Source organism: Monopterus albus, unplaced genomic scaffold (genome assembly GCF_001952655.1).
Source record: "Monopterus albus unplaced genomic scaffold, M_albus_1.0 scaffold192.1, whole genome shotgun sequence".
Lineage (NCBI taxonomy): Eukaryota > Metazoa > Chordata > Actinopteri > Synbranchiformes > Synbranchidae > Monopterus > Monopterus albus.
In genome coordinates this window covers 931,595-944,981 of record NW_018128072.1, presented here as the reverse complement: position 1 = coordinate 944,981, position 13,387 = coordinate 931,595, and the positions used below count along the sequence as shown (strand labels likewise).

The window sequence follows — 13,387 nt, the reverse complement described above, 5'->3', positions numbered from 1 at the left end:
ACTGAATGGCTCCTGAGGACACGGACAAATTAATATTTCAGAATGGTATTTTTAATTTTAAGTGCAATATATAATAGTGCCAGTTACAGGTGACGTCCACATAAAGTTTACTAAGTAGCGATTATACAGATTCACCTGCTTTTCTTTATGAAAACATGGAATGACAATATTTTGCTGTGCGAATTACATGCTAACTTAACAAGATAACAGCTTTGACACTACTTCGCCTCAGGCAGTTTGGCCTGCCGCCTTCTTAAGGACAGCCCTTCATATAACAGCATTTAAAGTTGGTTGAACTCCGGTATCTTTGGACTCCGCTTCTTATGTTGGGCTGCTGTGAGTCCTAGGAATCAGCATCCTACGGCTCAGGTTGCGGGCAAGGTTATCCACAGCGTTACCGACAAACCCAAGTTCCCTTTTGGAGGTCAGACCCTCGATGTTGCCACTGTACCACATTACCCAGCCTGACATGGACAGTAACACCAGCAGGGCTCCTGTGTACACAAGCACATCCCCAAAATCTCGCCCCTTGATCTCCAATGGAACAAAGATCCCCAGCAGCAGACATGTGGCTCCCAGCAGGTCCATTAACACAGCAAACACCAGGGCCAGCTTACAGTGGGGAACGCTGACATTCTTGGGTGCCATGACTCAATTGTAAAAGAGAGAGGGGAGATGTCAGGTGGAAATGTTGCCTGGTCTTTAGTGGGCTGTAGTTCATCTTATGAAATATCTATCTTCTGACTGTGATCTATCAGCTAAAACACATAAAACTGTTTGAATTTACAACTTGAAAACACATTCACAATTTGCAGTACTGGTTTCTGGTATCAAAACATGCCACACCTGTCTCGTCTGCCGCCCACATTTAGCAACTTTAAATGTAGAACACGTACAAAAAGTAAAGCAGCAATCTATATTGTTTTGAACATATTGATAGAAAAAACTCAAAGCACTTACCGTTGTGTTACCCGTTTGAGGAATATTTATAATCCAAGCATTTTTACAATGGAAATCGTCCGTTTTGTACCTTTCCGGGAAGCCACCAGTTAACAGTGAAAGACCTGCTCTACCTGTCCTGATGTTTACCTGTTGACCTATTGTGTCATAGCTGAAACAAGAAACTGTTGCACAATAATGTTTCCCATATGTACATTTTGTCACGACAACCTACTTATATAGACTATCAAATCAAATGGCCCCTTAACATATGCTTACTGCACGCAAAATGTATTTTATCTACATTATTTTTTACGATTTGAAAAATGTCATACCACTTTAAATACCTTACTGTCATAAAGGAAAAATAAACTTCATAGACAAAGCCTCTGTAGTAGATTAGCCTACTTATTTTTCTATCAGCGTTGTCTATTAATGAACGGTCATTAATTATATTATACCCGGAAATGGCGTCAGTGTTAAAAAAATAAAAGCGGTAATTGTTATTGTTAGCTTGTTAGCTAGCAGACGAGCTCGTGAAATGGAGATATGACAGAGTAATAACGTCTTATTACATGTGCACGATTAAGTTATTACAAACGTAAAGTGGTATGTACCAATTTCTGCAGAATATATTTATAGTATAGTGAGTCTAGTAATGTCTGAAAGACAGAATTAAACAATGAGTGTATAGAAAGAAGGGCATTACAATTTTATATTCGCAGCTACATTTTTGCTAACATTACACGAAGCTAACATACTACCGAGCATATGTGGCTTACTTGTGAGCACATAACAGGCCGCTTCTAGTAACACGTCCATTTGAGCTGTTTTAGTTTATACAGCATGACTGAGACGACTATAATAATATTTGATTTGGTTTGCTGGCTTATCGGTGAATTATGCATATCTTTTCTTTTATAAAATACATGTGAACATAAACACTGTATTCATGTAATGAAGCCTCTGCGTTATATTATTGTAAAATGCCCCTACTAGTTCTTACACACAGCCTGATAAAATTTCTCTAAAATCGTAAACTAATCAAACATTTGTCTTTGGTATGAGATGGAGGACGGAAACAGGACTGACGCTGCCTCCACATCTAAGAGCCACGCAGGTTCACTCCACTTGCAAAGTAAGATTTTTAAAACTGCAAACAAGCACGATTGTTTTGACTTTAAATCAGGGATAGTAATTCATTACTGCACATTTTCTTTATTCAGCTCCAAAAAATGAGGATGCCTATGAAATTGCTATACCCTATGAAGAAAGCAGCTTCGAGCAGCAAGGATTTTTCAGCCAGAGTGATCAGAATTTTGATGGTGAATGTCAGAATTTGTATTTTCAAATAAATTTTTATCTGAACAATAATTTAATCCTTGGCATAAAATGTCTTAATAATGGAACTCCTGTGATTTCCCAAACTAGAGTCGCCCCCATCCACTGGTCCATCTCCAGTCAACAACTCGTATATGGTGATCACCAACCTGCGAACTCAACTACAGATCTCTCTGGAGAAAAACTCTTGGCTGCAGAAAAGAATTGAGGATCTGGAAGAGGAGAGGGACTTCCTCCGCTGCCAACTAGACCGCTTCATCTCTTCCACAAAGAGCCAGGCACAGGATCAGAGTCAGAGCCAGTACAGTAACGGTGAGGACAGGGGACAAATCTATGATGATAATCTTTGCAACAAGAAGTATAAGCGCAGTAGAAACAGAATTTTGCTATCCTAGTCCCTCGAGATAGAAAACAAATATATACCCATTGGTATTTGACTCTCTGTAGGTTATGAATCTAGGCGATTCAACTGGAGAGCAAGAAGAGAGGAGGATCGTCCAACTGGTAAAGACATAATAATTGCACACTTACTGTTAAATTAAGCTTCCTTGTCATAATTATTTGTAGCTGTGCCTCCGTGTAGCCTGTTCATTATTTATTAAGTCTATCTCATCATAGATTGCAAATTTTTATTTATTATGGCTGCATTCTTCTTACAGAGCAACAGAAGACAGACTCGCAGCATTTTCCTTCACGTCAGTTTATCCAGAGAAGGCCCTGTCCTCCAACCATGGTCCCTTCCAAAAACCATGTCTCCAGTCCATTAACCAATCCGCTTGCCTCTATGAATGCTTTGTTCAGCTCTACACAATCCCAGGCCCTCCTGCAAGGCCATAGTCATAGCACTCCCAGTTCCACAGCCAGTAGCAGCAACAACAACAGCACTGCAAGGTCATCCATAAATGAAATGAGTGGACATAGCAACGTAGGTCCAGGTAATATAAATTCATTGGCATAAAAGTTTGCATTACCTTAATTGACCAAATGAATACATTTTTGATACTTTTTTTCTAACAGGATTTGCTGAGAAAATGTTTTATTGTCTCATCAGAGTCCCTCTCACTCCTGGGAGAATCTGATGAATACTTAGAGCAGGACGGCTACTTGGAGGAGGAAGAAATGATATCAGGGGAAGATGTAATGCCAGATACTATTAACAGCAACAGACACCAGTTAAAGCGAAGGCGAGTCTTCCGGGCTCCAAGAGAGCGACAGAGAGGTAAGGGAAGGAGAAAGATTCTGCAGCAGAATTCAGCATTTCAGTATCATATTGCCATAATTTGTTATGAAACTCATAGAAAATTCTCTTCTTTCCTATTCAGTGAAAGATGCTGCTGGAGTCCTATTTCGCTATAAGAAGATCCTACTTACATACCAGCGTCTGAAAAATATGTCCAAAGCCTTCCAAATCCATGGTGTGGACCGCAACACAGTGGCTTCCACCACACCTATTGCAGAGCTGCTACTAGTGGCCCCAGAGAAGGTCGCAGAGGTGGGAGAGTTTGACCCATCTAAAGAGAAGCTGCTGGACTATGCCCGGCGCTGCTACACTGCTCTGGATGAGGAGACCCTTAGTAGGGTACAGGCCCTGAAGAAAAACAACCTGCTGTTGCCCATCTCCTACAGGTTCAGACACTGAGGGGATTAAAACTGAGGCCAGCTCACTTCTGAGGAATAGAGATGTCCACAGGCATAAGGAATTATTTTGCTCTCTACGCTTCCTGGATATGGCTATTTAAACCACAGCTGAGGTTTTTGCTTTCCAGAAAAATAAAGTTTTCACATCTCACTTTTATTATGAATTCAGTAGAGATGCATCTGTTTCTTTGACTAATCTTCACCACCATTCCAGTAATGCTGAGGACGTGGAAGTGCCTGCTGCAGCCAGAAGGGGGAAAAACATGGTTCTTGTTTCTCAAAGAGCAAAATAGCCTGTCTGTGTGATCCAGAAGGGGACTGCCTTTCCTCAGTCAATTGAGTGTAACCAGATAGGTTCATTCAGGTTTCAGCCTCAAGATTTGCAGAGAGAGACAGATCTTTTCTTTCCTGAACACCTGGGTCTGCTTAAGTCCAAGAGTTCAATAATTGATGGTCTTGATCATTTCAGTTTATGGCACCCTAAATGATTTATAAACATAGCAATCATGATCACTTTATTCATGTGCAATTTTGACACAATCCTAAAATATGGTAGCTTTCAATCATGACTGTATATGTTAAAACAATGCTGCACTCCAGAGGTTTTGTTGAATATGTCATACTTTTAAGAAATCATCACCATATCCTTACATTTGTGTTGTTGTTTATGGCATTGTCATTATATTGTCCTAACATTTTGTGAATTAGAATCTGGGAGTCATTGTGCTCTCTTTTCGTTTTCCATTTCTCTGGGTTTAATGGGTGGGAGAACTCAAAAGGGGTAAGAAGTGGATGTGATCAAGAACTGACTATAGTAAAAGTAGTAAAAGAAGTATCACACATCTGGCAACAAGATGTGTTTGAGATGTATGTGTTTTCCTCCAAATAATGTCACCAGTTGTTCTTGGGTCCAGTTTAGATACAATATTACTGCTATTTCTCTGTTGTTCCACTAAGGGTTGCACCAACCCTTTTTTGTGAATTATGTACACAAAATGCCACTTCTTATGCTTCTGATTTTGAGGCTCTTGTAATGCTTTTGTGTCAGTAATACCTTTTGTAAAATATGGTACAGAACACTTACACTAATTATTACTGTTCTGGCTATTTGTAACATTGTGTAACCTTTGGTGTCCTTGTGAAAAATCGTGGACATGAATCACACAAACTATTTTAGAGTGTGAGCTATAGCATAAGCTATAAGCAGCTAATACTATATATTATTGTTTCCCAATGTTTCACTACAAACATGCATGTGAAAGGATCACAAAAAACAGCAGACATGATTATGTATTGTAATCTGTGATATTTATACTGATATAGTGAAATGATACGATCTCTTATATTGCCAGAGCTTAGGTTACAGTGGAACAGTGACTCTTGGCTTCAATTTTAATATCTTAATAAATGTATTTTCCTAAAAGTAAACACAGTTAAGTAAAGCTGATTCTGATTCTGAGTTAGGTATTCCAATCTGCGGACCTCATACAATTTTCAATGACTGATTGTAGGTTATGGCTAAAAAGCAGTGTATGGTGCAGCGCAACTGCTAAACACACTTTGCAAGATTCTACTAGGGTGCAGTGTTTCAGAAAAACAGTCATCTGTTTTTCTTATTGTTATGTGTCATATTTATGTATATTGATTGAAAAATATATCTCAGAAACAATGCCTATCATTCACCAAATGTATAGTAAGAATCAAATGTCTTAAGGCATTTTATGTCTTACAAAAATGTAAATGTATTAATCTGTAAAATCAAACATTACTACTCACTGAAATTTAGGAAAATTAAAATGTATAATTATTATTAGTAGTAGTTGAATTCTTACAAATAATGTTGATTTCTATTCTCTCCTTCATCATACCCCAATGAATTCTGCCAAGATTTGTTCAAGTTATGGCCAAAGTGTAAGGGTGTAAATAATTTATATTATTGTAACTGACTGAGTTTGAAAATGTTTCAGCTTGTCTATGGTGAACTGTGGAGTAACCGGAGCTCCAGTGCAGGAGCATATCCCACAGACTATAAAATGATGTAGTTCCACTCCACACATATAGACCTACCTGTACATAAAAATACATATAAAGGATTTTTTTCTTTTTAAAGCATCAGAAACTGACAAATGCATCATGTAGTAAACAGTCCTTCAGCTAAAAATGTGGCTTAGCTTTAAACTCTTTTTTGTCATTTCCATTCCCTCTACCTCTATCACTGAAGGAAAAAAGGGAATTTGGCCTTTATGCCGTCAACAGTGTTCTAACCTTTTTTGTCCTGGGACCCTCTAGTAGGTCAATTCAGGCATGACTTAGCCTTGACATGTCATGCCTGAATTGAAACTTAATTGGTTACCTACAAAACAGATCTTTGATCATTCTCGAGACAACCGAACTTTAGCAGATAATACTGACTCTTAATTTGCGAAAAGAATAAAAACATGCTAGCAGATAAAGCTTTCTTCTGTGTGACTTTTTACAGCTCTATATATACAAACAGTCAACGGCACAATGCATAAAAAATAACAGTAAATGTAACAATGTAAAAACTATACAGTATAGGGGAGCCAAGAGTCTATTCAATTCATTAAAGTTCGATTTTTCACATAGTCCAATTTTCAATCAAACGTTATTCGATCAAAAATTGTTCTGCACATTTTAAAAGGTGCTATTGCTTCAGTTCAACAATGAAAGCAGGGTTTTCTGCTGTACGGCTACAGCTGCTTTGAAGCTTCGTTTTCACCGGAAGGGTCTCAATGCATCAACTTCCGGTGTTGCGGGTACCTGGGAGACGAGGCAAAAAAGCGGGCACATCGGAATCTTACTTGATTTCGTGAGCTTTGAAACATCTGGAATTGTATCCATTTGGCTTATGAAGACAAACGACTGTGCCTTGTGGGCCAGTGACTACCTGGGATTTGCATTTGGCTTGGAAAAGAGTCATTCATTCGGTGTTCGTAAACGCTAGCTAGCTAACGCGCTTCCACACTAGGGTTTGGAGCAGCAGGCCTATTCTTCTGGACTTTGCTACAAGCTAATCAGCTAACATTAGCAGGCTAACCCACACGGACACGTTTTTTTCCTCAACGATTATGTCTGTTACGTTGTAAATAAATACCACGTCATTTACGTGTGTGCTGGTTAGTTTTTGTAAATCTTTTGTCAAATAGGCTTAAGTTGAAGCTAAATTATTCGAGCTCCACCAGCGAGGCATTTGTTTTGAAAAGTGTTGTTCACTTTGTTGCTAGCTTAAGCTAGCCACCGCCAACTGAACAACGCAGTCGCTGAAAGCGCAGTAGCCTTCAACTCACAGAGATGTCGGACTTTGATGAATTCGAAAGGCAGCTTTCTGAAAACAAACAAGGTAAATGCACAGCTGCACATCAGCAGTTGAAAACATTAGTGGTATTGTTTGATTGGAGTCGCCGCCATTATTTTAGCCAGCCATGGATATGTCTATTTACTGGAGCACTAAGCTAAATTGTTAGCCCCACAGCCTTGACCCATGATGCGATGCCATGTAGTTGTGCTGTTGCTAGTCAGACAAGTCTGTCGTAGTGATTCTGGCTAATGTTAAATAACGTTACGTTTCTGTTGTATCCGAATGTCGGTAACAATATGAAGGCAATTCGCAATGTTTCTTCAAGGTAGGGCATGTCTGTAGTATGATAGTGGCCAGTGCCAGCTGACAAATAGTCGAGGCAGCTAGTATTCTTTCTTTGCAGCAGTTGCATCCAGTGCCGATTACGTATCATTGTCCCTAACTTTGACACCCAGCGGGAAACGTCAATCAGCCATATAAGCTAGCTGCTACCCTTAACCCACTTTAAGATCATTTGAATGTAGATTCACATGTATTCGTTAAACACTTCACATTGGTAACGGACGTTAAAGCTACAGTATGCAACTTAAGGTAGCACTAGCATGAAATTCCAAATTCGTCCGCTCCGCCAAACGCTCCCTCCCCTTGCTCCACTATAAAATGCTACCTTCCGCCATGCTCTGCCCAGCTCTTCGGTTAATTGTCTTTATAAAATTAAAAGAAATGCGAATGCGAAAAAACCTACTGATCAAGCCTAAATTATTGAAAATCACTGACTGGTCAGAGAGGCCAATCCTGCCCAAAGCCATTTATATTATAAGATAATATTGCTGCACTGCTGCCAGTGCTGTTCAATGAGTCTGGGTCACAGGAGGCTTCAACATAATTTCTACACAAGTCTTTGGAAAAGATTGTAGTTTTAAGCTATGAGCTGGCCAAACTACACATTTGTATAGCCAAAATGGATATACTGCACTCAGTAGTAACTAGTCAGCATATGACTATGGTCTAAGCTATGGTGTTTCTTTTGTTTTTTTTTTTAATAACATTGCTGCCATATACCACTTGTAAGGTATGGTAATTTATAGCTCTTTGTCAGTCTATGTTTATATATTTTTTGTAATGTCAGTTAACACTATCCCTACAGCTGAAAGGGACAAAGAGAACCGCCATCACCGTCGATCCTCTTCTCGCAGCCATAGCAGAGAGAGGAAAAGGAGGAGCAGAGACAGGGATAGACGCAGCAGGGACTGCCGTGGGGACAGTAAGGAGCGCAGACAGAGACGCAGGTGGGTACCTATATACAACTACACCTAGACCAACAAGCTAGGAAGATGCCTGAGTCACATCATGATGTCTTTTTCAAGTGGTCTTGCAGTTCATTTTATTACCACTGAGTAAAACAGAATTATTTCAGTCAAGCATAAGACATTGCCAAGAATGGTTTTGACCAGGTGGCGGTTCAAGGAGGGGTTTTGACCATATTCATTTTTGAAAACCTGTTCAGTCCATTAAAGATGCCATTTTTTGGTTCAAAGGTTGTTCTAGATGTTAGTAGTTAATTTGGCATATGCACAGATTTTGTCCGAGTTTGGCTTTATTTTGCCACACTAACATGCCTTCTCTACACCCTGGATTTGGTCTTGGCATCTAACCATTTACTTACTGTACTGTAGGTGGCCACAAATTCCAACCCCATGTAAATGTATGCAGATAATGACAGTGAAAATCTTTTACCATTGATTTAAAAAACTCTATCACTCTCATTCCAAGCCTACTCCCATCATCCATTCATTCTGGGCACCTGAGCAAATTAACAGATCTTGAGAGCTGTCTGCAATAAATAAAAATTATGTCTGTAAAGTGTAGCCATTGATGACTGATATATTTAGACTAATTTCAGATGTGCTAGTTGGGCTCTGTGAATTAAGCCACTGAAAATTGGCAACTTTTTTTATGAGGTATTATTTAGTGATGCACCAAAATGAAAAAATATATATACATACATACATATTACTTGAATTTGATGAATCTGAAATGAAAAACTAAAATCTAAAATATTTTTAACAATAATACCAAATAATATTTTTCAAGTTTTATGTAACATTCAAAAGTTTTATGTAACACTCAAACATTTTAAATAGCTGTGCAAAACGTTGCAAAAATGCGGCTCAATATGTTGTATGAGCCTACGAAATCCAATGTCCTCCACGACAGAAAACAGCTGGTCGTCTAAGGCAATGAATTCCATTACTTTCTCAGTAATGCCACATGCTTTGGGACTATCATCTGCAAATTTCTTAGTCTTTTCAAAGAATGTGGCGACCGAGGGTATTTGTGATGTAGTTGGGGCACTTTTAACCAATGTTGTTTTGCGGTACTCCTCATATTCAATTGGATATCGTGTTTTCAGGTGGTGTATCAAACCTGTTGTCGAAAAGTTGGCACCGTACCTCCTCTTGATATTTTTGCAGAACAGATGTTGCATATTGCAACTTTGGTGTCCCCACCTGAAACTTCAAAATGCTTCCATACCGCTGACATGCTTTGTCGTTGATGGGAAGACGCGTGATATAACAGCTCCAGCGTGAGTGAAACCTAACCTGTGCTGCGCGAGGATGGGCAGGGCGGGGCATTTTCGGCATGTTTTTTTTTTTTTATTCGGCCCGAAATAAAAATGGCCTTTGCGGCCAAAAATTTTCAGTGGCCGAAAGTTCAGCACACCCCTAGTTTTATTCCCTTTTGAACATTATTTCACCAACAGATCAACTTTCATATACTCTCATTTTTATGGATGGTTATAACTTTCATTTCTCTTTCCTTAAGCCCTCTGTCATATGTGCTAATGGCACTGTAATAAATTTGCCTCAAACATATGGGACAAAATTTTGATTACATAAAGCAACTGGTAGTGTAGGCTCTTTACATGCTTGATTGATTTGATTTATTCTTTCTTTCTGCTTGATAATTGAACAGTGAATATCAAGACAGTTGTGAGTTAAAAAAAAAAAATCAGTGCCACCCTAGAATCAAAAATTGCACTGACTGATATTAATAGAACTCCTTTGTCATTTGAGATTCCTTGCATATTCACTCCGGTGTTATATAACATCAGATGTCTTTGACACATCATTCAGGACGTGTGTATGATTGTCTAATGATGAGCATGAGCTACACTGATGGAATCTTTTTAGGCCAGTCCAGGAGTCCCACGAGCCAACCAGGCCCTGCCAAGGCTTTGGGAAATTTTCATTTAGGTGTGTTTAAAATCATCACTGTGAACCATCAGAAAAAAAGACTGAACCTGACAAAAAAAATCAGAATTGAGCATTTAGGCCTGTAATGAGAACGTGCCCTTTGTCTTAGTGCTAATTTAACACAGATTGTTGAGGATCACTTGGTGTGAGCACTTTGTCAAAAGATGTCAGATCTGACCTATCCTTTTTGCAGGTACTGTGTTTTGAAGATATAATTTCAGCTTTTATTTAATCACTAGTTGTTCACAAATAGTGCTGAATGCCCCCTGTAAGGCACCCTGAATATGCTAGTTTGACAGAGCTTGAAAGGATTTTGCTCTTTAAGAAATGCACAAATTACCATGTTTCTTTCTTGATAGATGTTTGTATTTGGTGAGGGTCACAGAAATTAAGGTTTTAATTTTATGAAGTGGAAATCTTATTGAATGTCAAGATTGATTTAAGAGAGATGTGAAACCTGTCCAATGTCATTTCAGCTCACCACCCACCTACCCCCAGGACAATGCTCGAAGGTGATACAGCAACCTAACACAAAGCTGGTTTTTGCATTCTTCCAACAATTGGAGTTTAATGATTTGCTTCTGATTCTGTGTACTAATTTACTGTGTACATGTCTGGCTGGATGGTGATTCTGTCTCTTCTACTCTCTTAACCATCCGCTTTACAATGTTTTAATTGATTCATTGCCCTCAAATGTTGCTAAAATTTATAGCACTTTTGAAGATGACCGCTTATCACGTTTACTGCCAAGATAATAAGAAATGCTTCATGCTACATGTTACATCATTGTCCTTTCATTTCACCAATTTTTTCTTGCTCCATCAGCCGTTCTCCACATCGTGAGAAGAAGAAGAAGATAAAGAAGTACTGGGATGTTCCTCCGCCAGGATTTGAGCACATCACTCCCATGCAGTACAAAGCCATGCAAGGTAACTATCTCATTTGTCTTTGATATGCTTCCTGGTTTCAGTGTTGAAATTTTCTTTTGCTGTTGCCCACATCTTGAACTACAGCAGTAGTTTAATATTTCCTGTCTTTGGCTTTGCTCTCCAGCTGCAGGCCAGATCCCAGCCACAGCCCTTCTGCCGACCATGACTCCGGATGGCCTGGCTGTTACTCCCACCCCTGTACCAGTAGTGGGTAGTCAGATGACCAGACAGGCCCGTCGGCTTTATGTGGGCAACATCCCCTTTGGTATCACTGAGGTGAGGAACAAGACTGCATTTGGCTTTTTAGTTCAAGGTTATAAACATGTTGGATTACCTGATGTCTCTTTCATCTTTGTGGCTTAAATAATTTCACCATTAATTCAGATTACTTTTCTTCCTCTCTTTTGTGCAGGAGTCCATGATGGACTTCTTTAATGCCCAAATGCGTTTGGGTGGTCTCACTCAGGCCCCTGGAAACCCTGTCCTTGCAGTACAGATCAACCAGGACAAGAATTTTGCCTTCCTTGAGGTGGGATAAAACCTTCATAAACATTATTAGTTCCTCTGGGTTCGTCTATGAAGCTTTGTTTGAAAAACAATTTTACATTTAAATCATCTGTTACTGTGTAGTTCCGCTCGGTGGATGAAACAACCCAGGCCATGGCTTTTGATGGCATCATCTTTCAAGGCCAGAGCCTCAAGATTCGTCGTCCCCATGATTACCAGCCTCTGCCGGGCATGAGCGAAAACCCTAGTGTTTATGTGCCCGGTACACAGACAATTAATGGTTTTTAACTATTATGTGGTATAATACATAAACAATCAATAATTAATTCTATACAGGAACTTACTGTGTGCATGTCTGTTTATATTTCTCCCTGTTATTTTTGTGTATCATAGGTGTGGTGTCCACAGTGGTGCCAGACTCGGCTCACAAACTCTTCATTGGCGGCTTGCCCAACTACCTGAATGATGATCAGGTCAGGTTTTTTGTCTCCAAACTGGTACAGCTGATTTCCCAACACACTACTGCACAACACAATTTGTATGGTTTTGCTTTTTGTTGTTTGTATGATGGAAATGTCCTGAGTAGAGTTGGTGGAAATGACTAAACACTGGGTCACTCTTTGGTCTCCTGTGTTTCAGGTAAAGGAGCTGTTAACATCATTTGGCCCCCTGAAGGCCTTCAACCTGGTGAAGGACAGCGCCACAGGCTTGTCTAAAGGATATGCTTTCTGTGAATATGTTGATGTCAACCTTAATGACCAGGTAATCGGTGCAACAGAAAATTACAGGACATATGATATTTAATTTCCACCTTTTTGGATGAAATACTGAGTTCAATTTTTTTCATGGGTATATGGAATTTTATGAAAGTTTGTTTAAAAACTTTGATGTTATTGCAGGCTATTGCTGGGCTGAATGGTATGCAGCTGGGAGACAAGAAGCTCCTGGTACAGAGAGCCAGTGTGGGATCGAAGAACGCCACTCTGGTGAGTGTCCAGCGCTGGACAGATGACAGCAGGGTGGTGGGAGGCTGGATGCTTTTTTTTTAGAGTTGCTAAAATGGAAACAAATTGCTGTTCTTCAAACACACTTAATAAATGTGTAGTTATTGACTGCTACATAAATAGTTTGTGCCAGTGTTGTGCATAGTTCCATGATATGAGCAGTTTGCAGTGGACTGCATTAAAATTCATGCTTTAACCCCACCAGTCTGACATTTAAACTTGTAGCTTTACACTTTATGTATGCAACTACAGTAGTATCACTGTTTTTGTATTATCTTTATTGCAAACAAATGTAGTAAATCGCTTTCCCCTTAGTTTAACAGTAACAAGAAAAATGTAATTGGTCATGATAAATAACATGTATTACAGAACGCTACTTAAAATGTCTTTTTGTAAAAGTAGATGGACTGCATGTCCTAGCACTTTCAGTTGTCCTCTCCACTGCGTAAACTA

General features: G+C 39.3%; 2 protein-coding genes across 6 annotated transcripts in view; both read left to right on the top strand.

Moving 5' to 3' along the window:
• Positions 1–1,461: 1,461 nt before the first annotated feature.
• Positions 1,462–5,346, top strand: LOC109970163 (coiled-coil domain-containing protein 106-like). Its single transcript, XM_020617541.1, has 8 exons — positions 1,462–1,548; positions 2,008–2,077; positions 2,166–2,264; positions 2,371–2,592; positions 2,728–2,784; positions 2,940–3,215; positions 3,332–3,499; positions 3,603–5,346. Exons 2-8 carry the CDS (start codon positions 2,008–2,010, stop codon positions 3,917–3,919), a joined length of 1,209 nt encoding a protein of 402 aa, XP_020473197.1. The 5' UTR covers positions 1,462–1,548; the 3' UTR covers positions 3,920–5,346.
• A 1,266-nt stretch (positions 5,347–6,612) lies between these two features.
• u2af2a (U2 small nuclear RNA auxiliary factor 2a) overlaps positions 6,613–13,387 on the top strand; it is a 9,393-nt gene continuing 2,618 nt past the window's right edge. For 2 of the 5 annotated variants that reach the window (XM_020617618.1, XM_020617619.1), the window contains exons 1-10: positions 6,613–7,279; positions 8,385–8,526; positions 10,971–11,006; positions 11,320–11,423; positions 11,548–11,699; positions 11,836–11,952; positions 12,054–12,210; positions 12,324–12,403; positions 12,570–12,692; positions 12,830–12,916. In XM_020617618.1, coding sequence (XP_020473274.1) covers positions 7,231–7,279; positions 8,385–8,526; positions 10,971–11,006; positions 11,320–11,423; positions 11,548–11,699; positions 11,836–11,952; positions 12,054–12,210; positions 12,324–12,403; positions 12,570–12,692; positions 12,830–12,916 — 1,047 coding nt within the window. In that variant the 5' untranslated portion in view covers positions 6,613–7,230. The remainder of the gene's footprint in view (positions 7,280–8,384; positions 8,527–10,970; positions 11,007–11,319; positions 11,424–11,547; positions 11,700–11,835; positions 11,953–12,053; positions 12,211–12,323; positions 12,404–12,569; positions 12,693–12,829; positions 12,917–13,387) is intronic. The other 3 variants (XM_020617620.1, XM_020617622.1, XM_020617621.1) reach the window with 3 other exon arrangements.

Excerpts from the sequence above, each read along its gene's own strand:
- LOC109970163 (XM_020617541.1), top strand. The coding sequence starts at position 2,008 with ATGGAGGACGGAAACAGGACTGACGCTGCCTCCACATCTAAGAGCCAC. Across the intron at positions 2,593-2,727 it reads TCAGAGCCAGTACAGTAACG|GTTATGAATCTAGGCGATTC; the intron begins GTGAGGACAGGG and ends GACTCTCTGTAG. Across the intron at positions 3,216-3,331 it reads ACATAGCAACGTAGGTCCAG|AGTCCCTCTCACTCCTGGGA; the intron begins GTAATATAAATT and ends TTGTCTCATCAG.